Genomic DNA, 18,706 nt, shown 5'->3' on the forward strand with positions numbered 1-18,706 from the left:
TGTGCCACATTCACAAGTGTTTCTAAAGGACGCTAAAGCAATTCCCCAGCATGGTGAAGTATACATTTGCTTGTTGTTTGTTTTTAGGTAGGAAAGAAAAAGTCCTGTTCTTATTCAAAATTCCCAGAACACAGAAGGGGAGCTTCTGGCAGTTTAGGATAGTAACTGCCTCAAAGTCACAGTGACTGGAGCACATTGGTCGACAGCTACAGTGAAAGATAATTAAAACTGCAGTAGAGACACTACACAACATGAACCTGTTAATGCAACAATAGGTTTGTTCTTGATCACCAGATCTGGCAAGTGCGTCTACTAGGAGGCTGAGGCAGTATTTTATTTACTGACATTAAATGTCAGTGAGACCAGAGAAATGGCAAACTGAGCTATATTTACTACAGTCAGTGTCCTCTTTTTAAAGCTAAATAATTAGCACCAAGTAATTACCCAGATATGATATAAACCATTTCTAATATATAGTTCATGAGTATGATTTATTGTAATCACAATAACTTGTATGTTTTTTTTTTGTGGTAAGTACTTTGGGAAAGAATGGTGAATACTACCTTCTTGCACTGAAAGACAAATCCACCCAGTCATCAAACTAGCTGCAATCATTTGTATTTGAAGGCATATTCAGTTACAGAATTGTAAGAACGTAGACACTGATTTTAAATGATGTCATTGCATATGTGGAAGAAACCACCGCTGACATAGATGTTTAGTGTCAGAGCATTGGAGCATTGAATAGCCATAACATGACAGTGTTCTTCAAGCCCAAAATTAATTCAGACTTTCAATAACGAAGATTTCTTACTGAGGAAGCTGTGTGTGGTGCCAGATTATCTCCTGTTAATATCGTTTATGTATAAAATACCAACAGCATATTACAATACATACATCACTGCACTTTGAAATAAATACAAATATTGGGATGATTTCTTTGTAATTATGCATGTGTAAAAACATGAAAGACAAAATTAGTTGAAGATAATAAAGCTCAGTGCAAAAGAAATCATGTCAAATTTACAACAGTTCAACTATAGATGACAAACCTATGAATGGATTTTAATTATATGAGCTGATATGTGGATAATCAGCTTCTGTGCTATTCAGTGCCATTTCACTCGGGTCACTCTAGCTGCTACATGTCCAACTGTGAGCTGATTTCTCTGACAAATTGACCAAAATGGCACAGGCACTCTGAGACATGAAAGACAAAATCCAGCAGAAGAAAGGGGAAAGCCATAGTGAGGGAGTTGCTTTAGATCTTTGTCTGTTTGGTGCACTCGTCATCAGAGCTGGAATCAGAACTCCTCCTGTCCTCTTTGTGGCTCTCAGCTGAGCCTTTCCTGGGCATGTCGAAGTTTTTCCTCTTCTCCTTCTCTTCAGGCTCCATTTCATCAAACTGGGCCTCTATCTTGGTTGGGTCAGTGTAGGTGTAAAAATAGGCCATGATGGCAAAGATGATACACACCAACACCAGCAAGGAGGCGAAGAGAATGTACTCGGCCCACTGGTGAAGAGAAACACAAAAAAGTGTTCATTTGGAGCTTGGTATAAAGGGTGAGAGACTGCATCACCAGTCATAGGTTGTTCTGAAATTCTTCACTGCACTTCTGGTGTACCTTATTGAACCTGTGTTGTTCTTGTCCATGAAACGCAAGTACAGCAACTTACAGACATTTATATCACTTAAAATAAACCTGCCCAAAGTCAGTGAGCACAGTATGCATATGCATCCACTCACCTGATCATTTAGCGTTGCAGCCTCAGCAACAATAAGCACAATGATGTTACCTACGGCAACGGTTAACAGCCAGCCAGCCTGCAGCACAGACTTCATGTTGCTGGGTGCCTGGATAGCAAAAAGCAGTATCCCAGATTATAAGTAACATCAAGAATGACATCATCAGTCCTCATGTTACATGTTGCATTCTCTAGGCAGCTGGCACAGACCTTATTATCAAATGAGAAAAGTTAAGGAGAGCACCCTCTACCTGTGAGTAGGAGAACTCGAGGCCTGTCACAGAGAAGACGACCTCTCCTGTAGTCATGAGGAAATACTGAATGATCTGCCAGGCCATGTGCACAGAGTTAGGCTTCATGTCCATCACTGCCTTGATGTTCTCTGAGCACTGGAGCATACAGAGAGGTATGCATGTCTTAGCTGCTTCCAACAAACACTGAAACCATGATGTGACTCAGGGTGGATTTACATGTTACCATTTCTCCAAATGTGAAAGTGGATGGGATGATCAATGTATAAGAGCTGCCAAAGCCCAGCTCCTGAGTGTAGACGCAGCTTTCTCTATTATCCTTGATCATGAACTCAGCTCTGCCATATTAAAGAAAACCACCAGTCAAAACAACCCGTTCTCACTCCCAAAGCGTAACATTTTACGCTAGGTGACAAATCGTCAACATATTACGTTTTCGGCTACCCACCACGTTCCTAAATGACGACCTCGGAAAAAGAGGAAATATGAGAACCGTCTGGACTGAACCTACACATGTTCGCTCTTTTTCTTCAAATCGCTTAGAAACACGCTATTTAACATCATTAAAGTCCTGGTTAAGGTCAGGAATAAGGTTATGGTCAGGGCTAGGGATAAGGTTAGGTTTAGGGCTGGAATACAGGGCTGGAACGTCTATTACCGCGGGAGCGTCATTGCACTGGATTCCAGCCATAACCCGCCGCATACCATAAGAACGCCGAAGGTCTCCTTTCGCGTTCCTCAGGAACGCCGCGGGACGTGACAAAACGTCGACATGTTACGCCTCGGGAGTGAGAACGCTCTGGTCAAAACAGTATAGTATAGTATAACCATATAGAACTTTCATATGAATGAGAAATCAGTCTTACTTTCCATGTGAAACACTGAGATATTCTGACATGTTGCTGGTAAAGTTGAACACCTTGTCACGCACGGTTACATTCAAATCTGAGCCAAAACCATTCAGAACTCTGCAGAAGGACAGTTCAAAAACAGAAAAGATCCAATTATAAACAGAAGAATTTAATACCAAGGTCTAACTCATCATACACGATAAAACAGTGGGAAGGAAAACTCTGTTTTAACAGGAAGAAACCTCCGGCAGTAATGTAAAATGTATGAGTAACTTTAAAAAAACAAAAACAACAAAACACTTGCCTTATAGCATTTTCACCCTTTTCTGGCTTTGAAGTCATGTCATCGAACTGGAGAAAAAGAATATTTTAGCATCTCACATGCACTGTATTGTTTTCATCTCAGCTGTCTCAACGTACATGTAAGTTTTTACAAATATGTTATTCTTCCATCAACAAAATGCTTCATTCCTCCATGCTTTTACCTTGAAAGTCTACATGTTAAGTAAAGGCTGCAAGAGTTTTAATCTGAAAAATCTTTAGGAATTATACCAAGGAGATTGGAGAGAAAAAAGGCCAAGTTCATGCTCCCAATATTAAGAATTTTACAGTAAAATTTTCCAAGCTTTGCTTCAGGGTTGGCCAGGTGTTTTTACCTTTTCAAACCCAAGTTTGGATCCCTGAATGATAGCAATGGTATTCCGAGTGCCATTAGCCAAATTGATGGTATTTTGTTGCCCAGACTCCAGAACCAGTGTAAACTGGTTATGAAAGGTCAGATAATCCTCATTAGCCTGCAGGAGAAAACAATTGCCAATATCAGAAAATTTTTCAAACTTGCATCTGACCAAAGTGTCTGGGAATAGTTTCTTGTGTTGGCTAGTATACCCCAAAACCTTTCAAGGAAATAGTTTTGTTATCAGCTTGAATCTGTAGATCCCTGTTAACCATGTTGATGAACTTCACTTGGCTTTCAGTACTTGATGGGAAGTCAGGCAGGGTTTTCTAAAAGAACAATGGAATTTTGCATCATACGATGCATGTTTAATAAGTTGCCAAAAGTGTGCTTGGGGTTTTTTTTTTGTGTTACACTCACATCAATCTGTATCTGGAGCAGGGCAGCAGCCACAAACGCGAGAGCAGCTAGGAACATCCCCACTGTTATCCTCCTTAAAGGACTGCAGAACACACACACACACACACACTTGAAATCCTCTTTATATCACTATTCAGCCACATGGAACAGTGTTTACAGGAAGTCATTTTATAGGAGGCATTTACTTTATTCTATTTGTCTTTTTGAAGGCTTAAAGTAATTGCTTATTTAAAGATTTCTACAGTTTGAACACATTTTATAATTTGGTGATGTGATTTGTTTACAGTTATGTAATCTTCTACAGACCGTTTATGCAACTAATTAAACATTAGTTGTTTTTGTTAGTTTGCTTTTTCTTTTATTACAAAAAAATAAATTATAATTAAATAAAGATAACAAGCTACGATGTAGTACATTAATTAGTAGCTATGTGAACCAATTATTTAAAAGGTTACTGTAAAGAAATAAAGACCCTAAAATATATACATTAACAAAAAATATTAATTGTGCTAATTCATCAAACAACTATTTTCTTACACAGTATAACAATATACATTAACATAAATTATAAGATGACTAATGGATAGTAAATATGAATTTTGTTTTCATTCTTGAATGTAAAATGGTATCGATTCAACAAAATGAAGACGGAACAAAACACTCACGTGAAGTTAAAGCACTTGGAAATCAGAGGGTAGATCAAAGTGTCCATGACTGGCACCAGAATCAGGATCAAGATAGGATTGACAGTCTGGTGGGAAGAGAGTGATGCTTAAGCCATGTTCACACACACAGTGTGGTTTTGAGCATCGCTTTATATCACAATCATGCATTCAGGACATTATGCTAAACCAGCACCATCATCTAAACCACTGGCTGATTCTGACAGGGATTTGTTGACAATCCCTGACTCTCCCAATGCTGTCAGCTCTTCATGCATGAAAAATGCTTAATTTAATCAGGTCAGATGTAATCAAGCCCAGTATCTCACCTGCATCTGATCAGGCTGGATTGTAATCGCTCCCTATTGGGAAAAGAAGAGAAACAGTCTCATTAATATCATCCATTTCTGTGGTTTGAGGTCACAAGGTGTTATACCTGTATTTAACTGGGGTTTTTTTTTTTTGCATCAAAACATTAAAACATAACACTTGCAAAGTTGCCGTTCATTGTGGTCGCCTGGAAGGTCCATCTTGAACCCTGTGAAACAAACACAGTTGTCATTTTTTTTCCTGTCACCGGATTTTGCTTCAATCTTTCATTTCAGTTTTACAGCCATCTCAAGGCCATATACCGTATTTTTCAGACCATAAGGCGCACTGTCGATTTTTGAGAAAATTAAAGGGTTTTAAGTGTGCCTTATAGTTCGGAAAATACGGTAAATGTGGGATTTACCTATATTATAAGGTAAAAGTAACTCTTTCACTCAAGACAGTATGTTCCTAACACTGGATTCAGGTGCTAGTTATTCATAGTCTCACGCATGCACACATACCTGCTGGTCAAAGAGAGCCCAGAACATAGGCAGAGGGATGTAGAGGAACAGCACCTTCAATGCCATCTTCACCTGAGCAATCAGGAGTTTCTATGCCAAAAATAAGAAAATGATAAGAAATCTATGGCCATGCTGTTTGTATTTGCATGTGCCTGTGCTCCACTTACATCATATTTCTCCTCAGCCCAGTCCATCCAGTGGTCTCTCTTGGGATACTGAGAAGAACGATGCCTGAAACGGTTTTTGACGGCAAACTACAAACAGCAGAAAGACAATTGCAAAATAATTACTGTAACTGTACAGCAGGAGATTCAAATGGGATTCACTTTTAAGCTAGAAAGACACTGGAACCACCTACCCCGATGCACTTGCAAACTTTCACAATGATGTTGCCCTGCGGGGGGTTCCTAATGTACATGGGACTTCCAACAATGAACACAACTGCAAACACACACACGACACATACAGGTGTTACAAAAGTAACAGGAAATTATAAATGACAATATTGTTTCACCAGTTATCTCTTTATGGTGCAACTTTCTTAGAAAACACAGTTTATGGTGACTACTAGGTTTTTTTAGCAGCTTGGTTAGAATTTCTGTAACAAGCACTCAACTACTTAGCTACAATTTGTCAACACTTAATGAAGGATACGTCATCGAAAAGAAGCATTAATTTGCTTATTACAGCAAACAAGAATTTTTTATAATAAAATCCTTACTCAGAGCTACCACCATGAGCGCAGCAGGGACACCGAAGGCCAGCGGATAGCACTCTTGCTGGATGTGAATACCACATGTCTGAGCTGAAGATGTAAGGACACAAAAATCAGTTTGTGACCCAGTGGTATATTTTATTTTCTGTGATCAGTTTGAGTGTTGTGGCTCTACCTCTGAGAATGGGAGTAATCAGAGTGGAGATGAGACTTCCAGCATTAATGGACAGGTAAAAGATGGAGAAAAAGGTGCTTCTCTGTTTCTCCTATGGGGCACAGCATTATATTGCACACTTATTTCCTTAGATAATTTAGCCATGTCATTAACATTATGGATTAATCTTTGTCCCTGGCCTTGAAGGGTGTAATAAAATTACAGGGGCACTTGTGCTTGCGATCAAGTAGTTAATAAAAAGCTAGCAGGAACAAAAAAACAGATAAACAAAGTGCTGACCGAGTACAGCTGATAACTTTGATAACTGTGTAGCTTTAACTGCTGTGTGCAAAGGGCAGTCAGTGTATGTTGTCATGTATATATTTGGTGTGTGTATAATTACATGTAAAAGTACATCTCTTTGTTGCTGCATTAATTTGTGTGTGGTTTTGGTTGTTGTGTTGTTTTATAATAACATATATGGTCACAGATGTCGAGACTGAGATTCACGTCAAGGTGGCTATGTCCATCTTTTATATACAGTCTGTAATGAATGTGTAAAACTCTTGGACTCTTTGAAAAAAGAGGTGTTTCTGGCGAGTTCCACTCTCTGCAGTAACACATATGCTTGAGCACCGTCTGACCTGATGATCTTCAAACTGGTCCCCTCCAAAAGCAGCCACACAGGGTTTGATGCCTCCTGTTCCCAAGGCAATAAGAAAGAGACCCAGCATGGACAAAGCTCTGGGGGCAAAACAAAGTACAGACAGATGTTCATTTGTCTGACAGTGTGGATCCAGTGCATTTCTATTATGCCAGTCAACTCTGGGTGTGTTTAGCTCACACGTGTAAGGTCATGTTGTCAGGGGTGCCATCCTTGTTAGTATCTGTGATGTCCTGGATAGCACTTATAGCCATGACGACCTGTCCCACTGTATAAACAATGGACAGGTAGACAATCGTCCTACACAGAGGAAAGAGGACAAGGGATGTGTGAGGCACTGAGCAGATGTACAGCATGTACAGATAAAGGTAAGATAGACAAGGATCAAAACTCCAAGGTTAAACACTTTAACCATTTAAACTGAGTCTTCATGCAAATACTGAAACTGAATACAAGCAAATTATAGGTTGGTGTCTTTTCATGTATTGATTTGATTTTATTGAGAAGCTCACTTGAACTTCCCAAGCCATGAGTCTGCCACAATAGCTCCCAGGATGGGCGTTAGGTAGCAAAGAGCCACAAATGTGTGGTAGATGGTGGTGGCAAAGTCTTCATCCCACTTAAGGAAGTACTTGAAGTACAACACCAGCACGGCTGCAGACAGCAAGAAGAGAGGAAGGCAGGGGGGCACAAAGGAAAAAGTTAATTGAGTTGAAGCTTACTCTATATTCTAAAAATTCATTCTGCGTGTTAAGTAAAAAAAATAAAATAAAGTAACTATAAGTGTCAAAAATCTAGTGGAAAGTTATACATGCACAGTAGCATAAAAACATCCTTAAACAGCATACAGTAAATACTTGATTAAATCAACTTTCAGGTGAAGAAAAATAACATCAGAACCCAATGAAGCCACTTACCTCGCATCCCATAATAGGAAAATCGCTCACAGAACTCATTAACTACGATGAAAAAGATGCTCAGTGGGTAGCCGAAGATTGTGGCCTGTTAAAGGGGAAAGGAGAATGTCTGCAGCGTTTAATCTTCACGGATATTGCAACAAGATCAAAGCACTGTGTATTGTCAGTACAAAAGGATGAACTGCGGTGCAACTTGAACTTACACTTCTTTTCTTGGGCTTCTTTATCTTTTCAACTGCAGAAAGAAGTTAACATAAGTCCCATATAACTTATATACTTATGGAAACAAAGTAGAAACCGAATAATCTGTGTGTGTCAGGAAATATTTCTTAAAAAAAAATAAAGAAATCCCGCTCACATAGCTCTATACTCCAGATTGAGACTCACCTGCCATGGCTGCTGTGCTCTGTGTCGACCTTAGGTCCCAAATTCTCTGACTGAATCTTTGAACAAAAGACAGAGAGAGAGACTAGTGACTCCTGTCTAGATCCTCGACACTAAGACTAAGTCAACATGACCAGGTCCTTATGTAACCTCCTATCAACGATTCTGCGACGCCCACTGATGCTAGACTGTGAAACCAAGTACCATCTCCCAATTTGCCCTTCTCAGCATCATTGTTATCACAAGTGACTGTGTCAACCCCTAATTATCTGATGACTCAAAGAACTCAGGTGCAATAAGACGCATGGTTAGAACAGCTGATAACAGGGACAATACTGTACAGTGTTTTTCCTTTTTGCTTTCAGGTTCCATTATCACTACTAGTTCTTAGAAACTGCACATTCGGGCATTGCATTCTCTTAAAACCTCATTAGCCCTGTTTAGCTTCACATCAATCAACCACAACATTAAAACAGGCAGGTAAAGTGAATACAGGTGGAGCAAATAACAAGCGATTGTGTCATTATGATGCAGTGACCTGCTGGGAAAGCGTCATCCAGGCATTCACCCAGCTACACATTTTTGCAGACCAAAGACAACCTGTCAATGTCTGATTGATAATGTGTACAGGTTTTCATCACGATTTCTAAACTGGTGATGGTGTTTGCCACCTAGAGAGGAAATACAGTTGAAACGTTTCAATCTGCAACAGGTAGACTCTTTGAAGACTCCTTTTTCCTGGGACGGACAGGATTAGAAATGAATAAGAGGCACAGCTTAGGTTTGGAGGATTTGGAGATGAATGAAAGAGCTGCAGAGGACAGATAGTGGTATATCAGGAGATGGATGTTGCAGACTAAGCTGCCAAGAGGAAAAGAAGAAAATCAAAGAGAAAGTTAATAGATACAGTAGAAGAGGGCATGTAGCTTGGTTTGATGTACAAGAGGATAGAGTAAGATGGAGGCCCAAAAACTGCTGTGGCAGTCCTACACGTTATGTCACCGGGTTAGTTGCAGGTCATAGCTTTAAATTAGTTTATGTTAGCTAACTAGAGACTGAATCAATAACTCAAACGAAAATAACGACACTAAAACAGAAGATCAGTTTGAGGGAATCACTTATTGGGCTATATTAGCCATACTCTCCACTTTACTGTCTTTAGCAATAAGTAGCTGTAGGTTGTTTGGATAGCAGCCATGGGCAGTGATCCCCTCAAACTATTTAGTTTTACTGTTATTTCTCTCCGAGTTCTCTTGTGTCACCAGTCTATTATAGCCGCAACCAACCACATGAGGTCATTTTAAAACTGAAAACACTTATTTCTTAAATCCATCTTCACAGACAGAGTTACATATAGGTCAGGGATATAAATTAACCTTTGTATGTGTAGAACAGTAAAATTATCAGATAAATAAGATACTGTCATGAATGTTATTCATTCTGTGAATTCTCTTTGGGCTGATGAAGTATCTTAATAATGATTGGATTCTACTGCCATTACATTAGGCACTTGACTTCCTGCTATTTCTTTAAACTAGTTTGCTTTAATGTTGTTTTGTGGGGGAAATCACAGATCCCTGGTTTGTATCTAGCGTCCTTCTGGTAGGTATTTGGTTGCCATTGAGATGTGTGACCTCAGGTCTTCAGTACATGGATGGGCCGGGTGTGCTAGAGCTTACATGTGGAAAGATTGGAGATTCTAAACCTCATTATCCTGCATGTTTTGTGGCAAAAACTCAAGACACTTTCGCTCTCTTCGCACACAGCAATTTTTGTCATCATGTGTCTCATTGTTTTTCAGTGCGCTTTATTACAGATGCAAAAGTTGGATAGTTTTGTCTTCTCCTGTCAGCTCCAGTATTGTTCAACCACATATACTAATGTGAACAATAGAATAACACTAAAATAAACGTAATAAAAAGGACTAAAAAGTGGACCCTATAAGGAGTCATTAACACGCCTCTTGGCAAAGCAAATGTTTGGTACAGCAAAGCATTCAGACCATGATTCTGCTAGCTAAAACTGCAGGACAGCACGTTTTGTTATATTACAAACCTGCTAAACAATAAATTAGAAGCACAAAGTTACCATTTCTGTATAAAAGTAGAAACAACAAAAAGCATATAGAAAGGACAAAGCCTATAGAAGTATGAATTCCTGCACTTCAGTAAAGCAATCACACACAGCATGAAACATTAGCAGGACTCACAGCAGACACATGATGCTCAGCTGCCCAAATCTCTGAATGACACCATGAGGAGTTTGTTCAGCAAACAAATGAGAGGTTGTTTTTGTGGGGGGCTTTTTTTTTGGTGTGGTGGTAGTGTTGTTGAGGGGATGGGGGATAATAGTGATTACAGGTAGGATTAGTTGGCCTTTTACAGGGCAGTGTGGATTTTACCAGAGTCGCATCCTAAATTCACTATGAACTCTTCAATGAGCGTGCCACCAACGGCAGCACAGGCCGTTGGTTGCACTTTCACACTGAAAAACCTGGAAGAAAATTTAAAGGGTGAAGGCACGAAAATAAGAAGTGTCAGTTTCATTGTGTAAGTAATGACCCTATGAAATTCAATTATATTTTATTAGTACCTTACTACAACACTTACTTCCACTGCTGTAACAAAATAATTTCACAAATATGGTTAATATATAGTGTTTTCTTATCTAGCCAAAATACAACAGAGTAGAAAAAAAGTAGTTTCTCTACAGTAGTAGAGCGATGTTACGTCCCCAAGATAGAAGTATAGGGGTGGGTCTGGGAAGCAACACTGAATAAAGAAACTTTATTCTAAACACAAAGATGGCAACACCGCTATAATATATATATATATATATATATATATATATATTTTACCGAGTCATTTAGACAGGCCCCCATTAGAACCCATGAGAAATGCAAGAAATGCATTATTGCTCAGTCTGCAATATCTTTCCCAGAACAAACACCAATTGCAAATAACATACTAAAAATAAACCTGAAAATCAGTTCAAATGTTGCAAAGAGTGAACTACCACTGGCAAAATTTAGCAGTCTTTGCAAACTTCAAAAAGCAAACGGCCTCGACCTTGGACTGATTCATGTCCTACACAGTTCTTACAAGTTCATAGAAATTTCTGTTCAATTAGACCCAAGTATTTGAGTTGATGATTGTAATTTTTATACAATGTTATAATTTGTTTTTCAACAATTTTTTGATTAATGTTTTGTTTCTGTTACAATATTATACTTTAATGTATAATATTGTAGAGGAAACAAAACGGGAAACAAAACATCAATCAAAAAATTGCTCTCTTTTTTATTCGGGCTACTTAAACTTATTTTGGGCTACAAAAAACTGAAGAGTCCCTGCCCGAAGGGCTACCAGGGATTTTGAAATTTTGCGAGCCCTGATATTTATAATTTTAATAAATGACAAATTAAAAAGGCATGAACATTTTTTTTTATCGAAAAAATATCAAACCGTGACACCAAAGTATCGAACCGAACCAAACCGTGAATTTTGTGTATCGTTGCACCCCTAATATATACACACATATATATACATATATATATCTTTGTGTCTAGAATAAAGTTGAACCATTGTTGCATTTTTTGCTTCTTTATTCAGTAATAGTCATGATAGGACAAATCACAAGTTGTGACAGCCTTAACATCTTGTTGGCAAATATCTCAGATGTGACCTTTGCAATCAGACAGCAAAAGAGTTCCAGCAACACTGGTGCTAAGTCATGCTCACATCAGATACAGATGGAATTATTTAGGTAATTATTTTCTTAACAGCTGTAAACTTTGATGAAATTTGATATGCTGCAGATACAGGAGTGTGGTATTTCAGCACTGATCTGTTTTTCATACAATAAAAAAACAATTAAAGGCAAAGCAAGGAAGTAGGCATTATTATTATTACATGTTTTATTTATTTGTCTTAAACATATGAATGAATGGATGAATCATAATCTAGTAAAAGTCTTGTGTTTCTTTTTAAATTTGAATTCACAGATAATAAAAAGCGTCATGACAAAGAAACAAAGGGGTAGCTTACAAATTGTTACACTCTTGGCTTGCATTGCATTGTCTTTTTCTCTCATGTCTTTGGCAAGAGGGGATAGACTTGGTAACTGTAAAAAAAAAAAATTTGCACATAATGTTGTTACAGAAAATAGGTTAAAACATTTTGGTTCATCTGGCTTTATAAATAGTTTCTATAAATGCCCAATGGCCTAAAATAGAGTGAATAATTCTTTGAAAAGATCAAAGATAAACTCTGATGCTTCTGCACTTTACAAAAAAAGCTCCTGCTGTAGCTAGACATGGGGAAAAATGAAGAAAGAATACTGTGCACCATAGGAATGTATGAATGGTTACAGCGGCACTGATGTCTCACTGTCTTAAACACTCTTTTACAAACACACTATGTGAATGAGATCCCCAGAGTTAAAAACAGATCAAGTAGTCAAATGCAAAAACACTTAACTTCCTTGTCTGTAGTTTTAACCCCATGATAGTATCCTTTGGGTTGGGCTCTGGACAGAAGAACAAGATAAGACCATGTTGTAAACTAAAGTACTAATACATGCTTGTTAAGTTACATGTGGTTTAACCCTCTTAGAACACAGAAAATAATAAACAACACATGAAAATGTAGACAGATGATGATATTACAATTGTTGTAAAGGTTTGAAAACCATCTGTATTTAATGGAGTCTCCATAGGAAACAAGAATAATGGGGGGCACACGTGACTTCACTTTACTGGTTGCGGCAGGTGGGTGCCCCTCCCTGAGCTTGGTTTTGTCAGAGGTTTTTCCTTCCCACTGTTTGCTCAGTGGGGTTGGGTTTTTCCTCTGTATTATTTTATGGTCTCTGCTTTACAATATAAAGCACCTTGTAGTGATTTGGCGCTATATAAATAAAACAGAATAACAATGAATTGATTTTTCAGGTTATTGCCTGGAAAATTTTGAAATCAGATAAAATAGGAGGAAAAACGGCAACAAATTATGTTTTTAGGTAGTGTTACATTCTTTGAAGGTTTTCAGCTGATCCTTCAGGTAGTTTGAACAGTCATTAGTAGTGATGGAGCAGCAATTTTGATGTCAAACATCTCTGTCAGAATATGGTGGTCGAGCCATGTACTGTAGGTTGGCACTGGTTGGTGTGCCAGTGATGGTGTTGAAGATGCCCATAGAAGCAGACAGATTGCTCCTTGGACCATCGTCCACTGGGTTTATCTGGAAGAAATGGACTGTTAGAAAGCTTAAAATATACTGTTTGGTTTGTTTTATGTTTAAAAGGGGGTGGGGGATGGAATTAGTGAGGAATGGTCTTTTAAAATTTTCCTTAATCCGTGGACAATCATAAACATCAGGCTACACGTGAAGCTGATTCAAGAGGTCATTACATTTCATCTTTGGGAAGGCAAAATTGGGTGCAGATACTATGTCCATGAAGCTGTTAGTCAGTTGCTGTCTATAAATCTTTTACAGTGTAAATAGTTACTTTATTCAATGACACAATCATTATTACCATCCAAGCTGCTCAGGACAGCATAAATAAAGGAGATGGGAAACATGGTTAGTAAAGGTTAGAGTAAAAGAACTGCAGCACAGGACAGCACTTTTTGTCATGCAATTAAATATAAAATTACACATTGACAAACACCCTCATAACAAAATATATGTGTAGATAAATGTAGATGAAGCATGCAGATGTGAATACAAATAAAATCTGACAGACCAGGTGCAACTTGATTCTTCACACGGAACAAAACTTTATAAATAAAATATTTAGTAGTTATGAGGTATCTCAGAGCCATCACATGCTGTGATCATTCATCATTCTTCAGTGTTTCCACCTGTTCGTGCATGATGTTCGACAGCTCCCTCGTCAGATTCCTGTAGTTGGCCTTCATCTCATCATGATACTCTTGCTGGTCTTCTTTAATCAGCCGCTCATTAACGCTAAGCGCTTGACCGCAGGTGTCCACAAACTGCCTGAAAAGAGAGGTATGAAAAAACTCAAAGCAAAGCAACAAGCGCAAAATAGTAATATGCAATACAGAAAGACAAGCATCCAACCTCTGTAGCCAAGCTCACTAAGGCACAATGTAATCATAATAATATTGGGCATGTTATAGTGTGTGGGAAGAAGGTTTTCTGTCAGTACCTAAAGACCTCTTTGAGCTGTTTGACTTTGTTGTCTGGATATTTCTTGGCACTGCTGCTGTCTAGGAAGGCTCTGGCATAAGCAAGAGGACCAGCATTTACCTGGAAAATCAAAATCAAAGACTGTTAATTCTAGATTAAAGGAATAAAATAATTATTGATAAAGTAAAAATGATTATAACCTTGTGATTTTGACTCTACCTGAACACTGATGCTGCCTTGGAGCTTGAGCTGCAGGCGTATCATGTCCACTTCAGAGGCCGAGCACAGCTGTCGCAACTCATTCACCTTGGCACTCATCTCATCTATCGCCACTTCTATGGGGCTCAGGTCGGTTTGGTGTTGGTACATGACTGCTATACGCTTCTTTACGTATGGGAAACAGTGGGTGGCTGAGTGAACACAGGATTGGAAGAGAAAAAATATCTGTTGTTAGCAGCAACATAAAAATGTCCTTTGAACACAGAAACAGTAGATTCCGCAGTAATGCTGATAACCAGGATATTAAACACTGTAAATGGCCACAGCGGAGTCTCCACTATAGCCAAGTCGGTTAGCATAATTATTAATAAGGCACAGTAAGAGCTGAACTTACTGGTACACTAATGAAACAGAACTAAATTCATCTACATAATTTTTTAAGTGATTTGCACTAAAGTGAGACACAGGCGATTGTAATCAACAATAACAGCTGACAATCAGGAAGATATAATTAAACTTTGGTTAATCTACTCTACATTTACAAATAGTTTCCATGATTGTATGACATACTGGTGAGAACAGTCCGCCGTTTACATTGCTCTTCCACCCCGCCCTGCTTTTTGCCTGACATTGTGAACGGTGTTTCAAACACAAAGCGCCAGATGTTGTGACTCTTCTCAAAGTCTGTCCTCCTGTCCTCCAGCTCCTTTTCGTCGAGGTAGGGCGTGACGTGAGTTACCTGGATATAGGCGTACTTTGAGTCCAGATCTTTCGGATTCACCTGTGGATGCAGAAGAAGTTTTTCAACATATTTTTTTGTGTTCAATCCATAATATTTATATAAGCTTACATGAAAATAAATTAGTGTGTTAACCAACCAGTAACGGTATTTCCCAATAGCAGTTGACATATAAAAGGTATATATTAAATTTGATTTCTTCCCAACTGGCTTTGTATGCTCTCATGTTAACATTTTAACAAAGGTATTGGCAGCTACACAACTTCATTTTTTTTTTGAGGTTACAGGTTATACTGGCAAAAAAAGTAACATTCACAAGTCAAGTTAGTGCAAGCTGAAAATAAATCAAAAGGTTAACTTTAAAAAATTGAGATTTTTTTTTTAGAATTCATATAATTCTTAAGCAAGATGGGTCTAGTCATTTCAGGACTTCAAAAGTAACCCTCAGCATGTGGTATGTGACCCAAAATCAGATTGAGGCTCATCAACAGTTGTCATAGTTATGGGCTTTCAATATAAACATTCACAGTGGTGGAGAGGGGAGGGGGGGTTGCCTTTGGGGCTTAGGTTACCAGGAGATATAGCATAAACAGCAACAAAGTACATTGTAGTGGATGAATAGGTGAAAATGTATTCATGCAGGAGAACGAGGTTTGTCTCCTATGTGAAGCCAAAAATTCAAAAACACATTTAAAAAACTTCATATATCCGGTTGTTAAGTGATGACGCAACGAATCCTACGTCCAGGCCTAAAGTAGTCTGCGTTTAATATGGCTTTTGTGTTGTTAACATGTTTAATGTTATGTATTTTCTTCTATTTGATCTCAAAAAGCTCCTAAAACAGTCAGTGATCACTGTTGACCTCCCTCGGCTTTTATTACCGCTAATCATTTATTTAGGCTCAGTTTTTAAAACCTTAGGATGTAACTACAGCCCAGCCCATGCAGCAGTATATGAATGACTAACCTCGTATTGTGGATGGATTATCTCAGTTGTTCTCCTGGCTGAAGTTTGGTCCTTTTACAGCATCCTGCCATGCGATTACATTTGTTCCTGACCACCGAGAACACTCACGTTAACTTTTATCGAGTGGAAAAAAAGTTAGCTTGTTTATATTATGCTAACATAGCTGTGTCGCTAGCGGTCACGTAGCACATCATTATATACCAGCTAGCCAAACTTCAGTAACCCTACAAACATCACTGCTGTTTAGTTTTCTGTCTTCATTTATGCTGGAAGTGATAACAGAGCTGTACGTTTTAATTTGTTTCCAAAACCCCGCAGTCAGGACATGCTATATTGTATTTAGATAGAAGCTAGCGAGCTAACTCCCTGCTAACTTCTAACTCCGTTAAATGTCATAAATTCCGTTTTCATGGATGCCTGGATGTTAAACTCAATTGTTACACCTGGTAGAGCAGAACACTGATCATTTTATTAAAGATGAAAGACTTTAGACAGTTTTCAACTCTCAGTAATGCCATAGTGATCGTTTGATATATGGACCTGCAGCGGAGTTTAGACCCAGACACGGCTAGTGACGTCAGACTGAACAACCGGATTCATTGTGAATTCTCTGAATGCAATGTGTACGTCAAACCTACAATAACGTTTTCTCAAGATTATTGCACAGTTACTAAGGTCTACCATTTACTATCATACTGTCATCCAAACATACAAGAATGTGATCACACCTTGCCAGAGTCCTGAATAATCTTGACATTTTCTTGGCCAAATTTGTCAGAGTATAGCTTCAGGAGCCTCTGGGAAATTTCAGACAGTGGAGTGAACTTTGGCTCCTTGTAAATGTATTCTTTTCCATCCTCATCCTCAAAGAACCCCTGCAAAACGGAAAGATCAAAACTGAAATAAGATGGTTAAAGAAAATATCTGTGCACTAAAGTGGACCTATTGTGCTCATTTCAAGCTCCACATTGTTAGTATTGCACTGTCTCCTTATTGTATGACTTGATGGTGGATTTATTCTTTCAATTACAAGATGTATGAAGCAGTCTGTATTTGTTTAAAGGTGTTAACAATGACATACGCAAATTGAGCACTCAAAGCCAGTGACACAAACATTCATACAGCCCTTTATGTATGCATAAACACTGTTTAGCATTGTCATGCTAAATGACGTGCCAATGGACACATTCGGAGAAACTCAGGATTGTAACCAAGGCCCAAGATTGATCCACCAAGCTTCCAGTTGGTAGATGACCTGTCAACCACCTGAGCCACACCAATTCAATTCAGTTTTATTTATACAGCGCCAAATCACAACAACATTCGCCTCAAGGCGCTTTGTATTGTAAGGTAGACCCTACAATAATACATACAGAGAAAAACCCAACAATCACATGACCCCCTATGAGCAAGCACTTTGGCGACAGTGGAAAGGAAAAACTCCCTTTTAACAGGAAGAAATCTCCAGCAGAACCAGGCTCTGGGAGGGGCAGGCATAAACACACACACACACACACACACACATACATACACACACATATACATACATACAACCATCATGGAAGGACAGGCCCCTGCACAGTATGTACCACTGGCAGATAGAGGAGGTGGCTGATACCCAGAAATCCTACCAGTGGTGGACAAAGCTGGACTGAAAGACAGCACAGAGGCACTAATCATGGCAGCACAAGAACAAGCTCTGAGCACAAGATCCATAGAGGCTGGGGTCTATCACACCAGGCAAGACCCCAGGTGCAGGCTGTGTAAAGATGCCTCAGAGACAATCCAGCACATAACAGCAGGGTGCAAGATGCTAGCAGGCAAGGCATACATGGACAACCAAGTGCATAGTGTCTGGAACACTTGTGACTCCGAGTATAACCTGGAAGTCCCGAGGTCAAAATGGGAGATGCCCCCAAGGGTGGTGGAGAATGACGAGCTAAGATCCTGTGGGACTTCCAGATACAGACGGACAAAATGGTGGTGGCTAACCAACCGGACATAGTGGTGGTAGACAAACAGAAGAAGACGGCCGTAGTGATCGATGTAGCGGTTCCGAATGACAGCAATATCAGGAAGAAGGAACACGAGAAGCTGGAGAAATACCAAGGGCTCAGAGAAGAGCTCGAGAAGATGTGGAGGGTGAAGGTGACGGTGGTCCCAGTGGTAATCGGAGCACTAGGTGCAGTGACTCCCAAGCTAGGCGAGTGGCTCCAGCAGATCCCGGGAACAACATCGGAGATCTCTGTCCAGAAGAGCGCAGTCCTGGGAACAGCTAAGATACTGTGCAGGACCCTCAAGCTCCCAGGCCTCTGGTAGAGGACCGGAGCTTGAAGGATTAACCGCCCATATATATATAC

General features: G+C 39.2%; 2 protein-coding genes across 11 annotated transcripts in view; both read right to left on the reverse strand.

Annotated features, from left to right (window-relative positions):
• Nucleotides 1-12: 12 nt before the first annotated feature.
• On the reverse strand, nt 13-8,600 carry slc15a1b (solute carrier family 15 member 1b). Its single transcript, XM_005943375.2, has 23 exons — nt 8,277-8,600; nt 8,093-8,124; nt 7,890-7,974; nt 7,485-7,626; nt 7,153-7,272; nt 6,953-7,052; nt 6,330-6,420; nt 6,161-6,244; nt 5,798-5,880; nt 5,607-5,693; nt 5,440-5,529; nt 5,100-5,144; nt 4,936-4,968; nt 4,610-4,695; nt 3,945-4,026; nt 3,737-3,853; nt 3,505-3,642; nt 3,153-3,199; nt 2,864-2,965; nt 2,224-2,335; nt 1,998-2,135; nt 1,748-1,855; nt 13-1,513 (listed from the first exon to the last, which is right to left on the reverse strand). The coding sequence occupies exons 1-23, from the start codon at nt 8,281-8,283 to the stop codon at nt 1,262-1,264; spliced, it is 2,181 nt and encodes a 726-aa protein (XP_005943437.1). The 5' UTR covers nt 8,284-8,600; the 3' UTR covers nt 13-1,261.
• Nucleotides 8,601-11,859: 3,259 nt separating this feature from the next.
• Nucleotides 11,860-18,706, reverse strand: part of LOC102304228 (dedicator of cytokinesis protein 9) — a 63,018-nt gene continuing 56,171 nt past the window's right edge. For 9 of the 10 annotated variants that reach the window (XM_014340424.2, XM_005943380.3, XM_005943383.3 and 6 more), the window contains 6 exons: nt 17,075-17,221; nt 15,212-15,422; nt 14,642-14,832; nt 14,442-14,542; nt 14,131-14,269; nt 11,860-13,507 (listed from right to left, as the gene is read on the reverse strand). In XM_014340424.2, the coding sequence (XP_014195910.1) occupies nt 13,373-13,507; nt 14,131-14,269; nt 14,442-14,542; nt 14,642-14,832; nt 15,212-15,422; nt 17,075-17,221 (924 nt within the window). In that variant the 3' untranslated portion in view covers nt 11,860-13,372. Of the gene's footprint in view, nt 13,508-13,802; nt 13,811-14,130; nt 14,270-14,441; nt 14,543-14,641; nt 14,833-15,211; nt 15,423-17,074; nt 17,222-18,706 lie in introns of all 10 variants that reach the window. The other variant, XM_005943382.3, reaches the window with a different exon arrangement.

Source organism: Haplochromis burtoni, unplaced genomic scaffold (genome assembly GCF_018398535.1).
Source record: "Haplochromis burtoni strain Fernald_Lab_line unplaced genomic scaffold, NCSU_Asbu1 Contig_368, whole genome shotgun sequence".
NCBI classification, from domain to species: Eukaryota; Metazoa; Chordata; class Actinopteri; order Cichliformes; family Cichlidae; genus Haplochromis; species Haplochromis burtoni.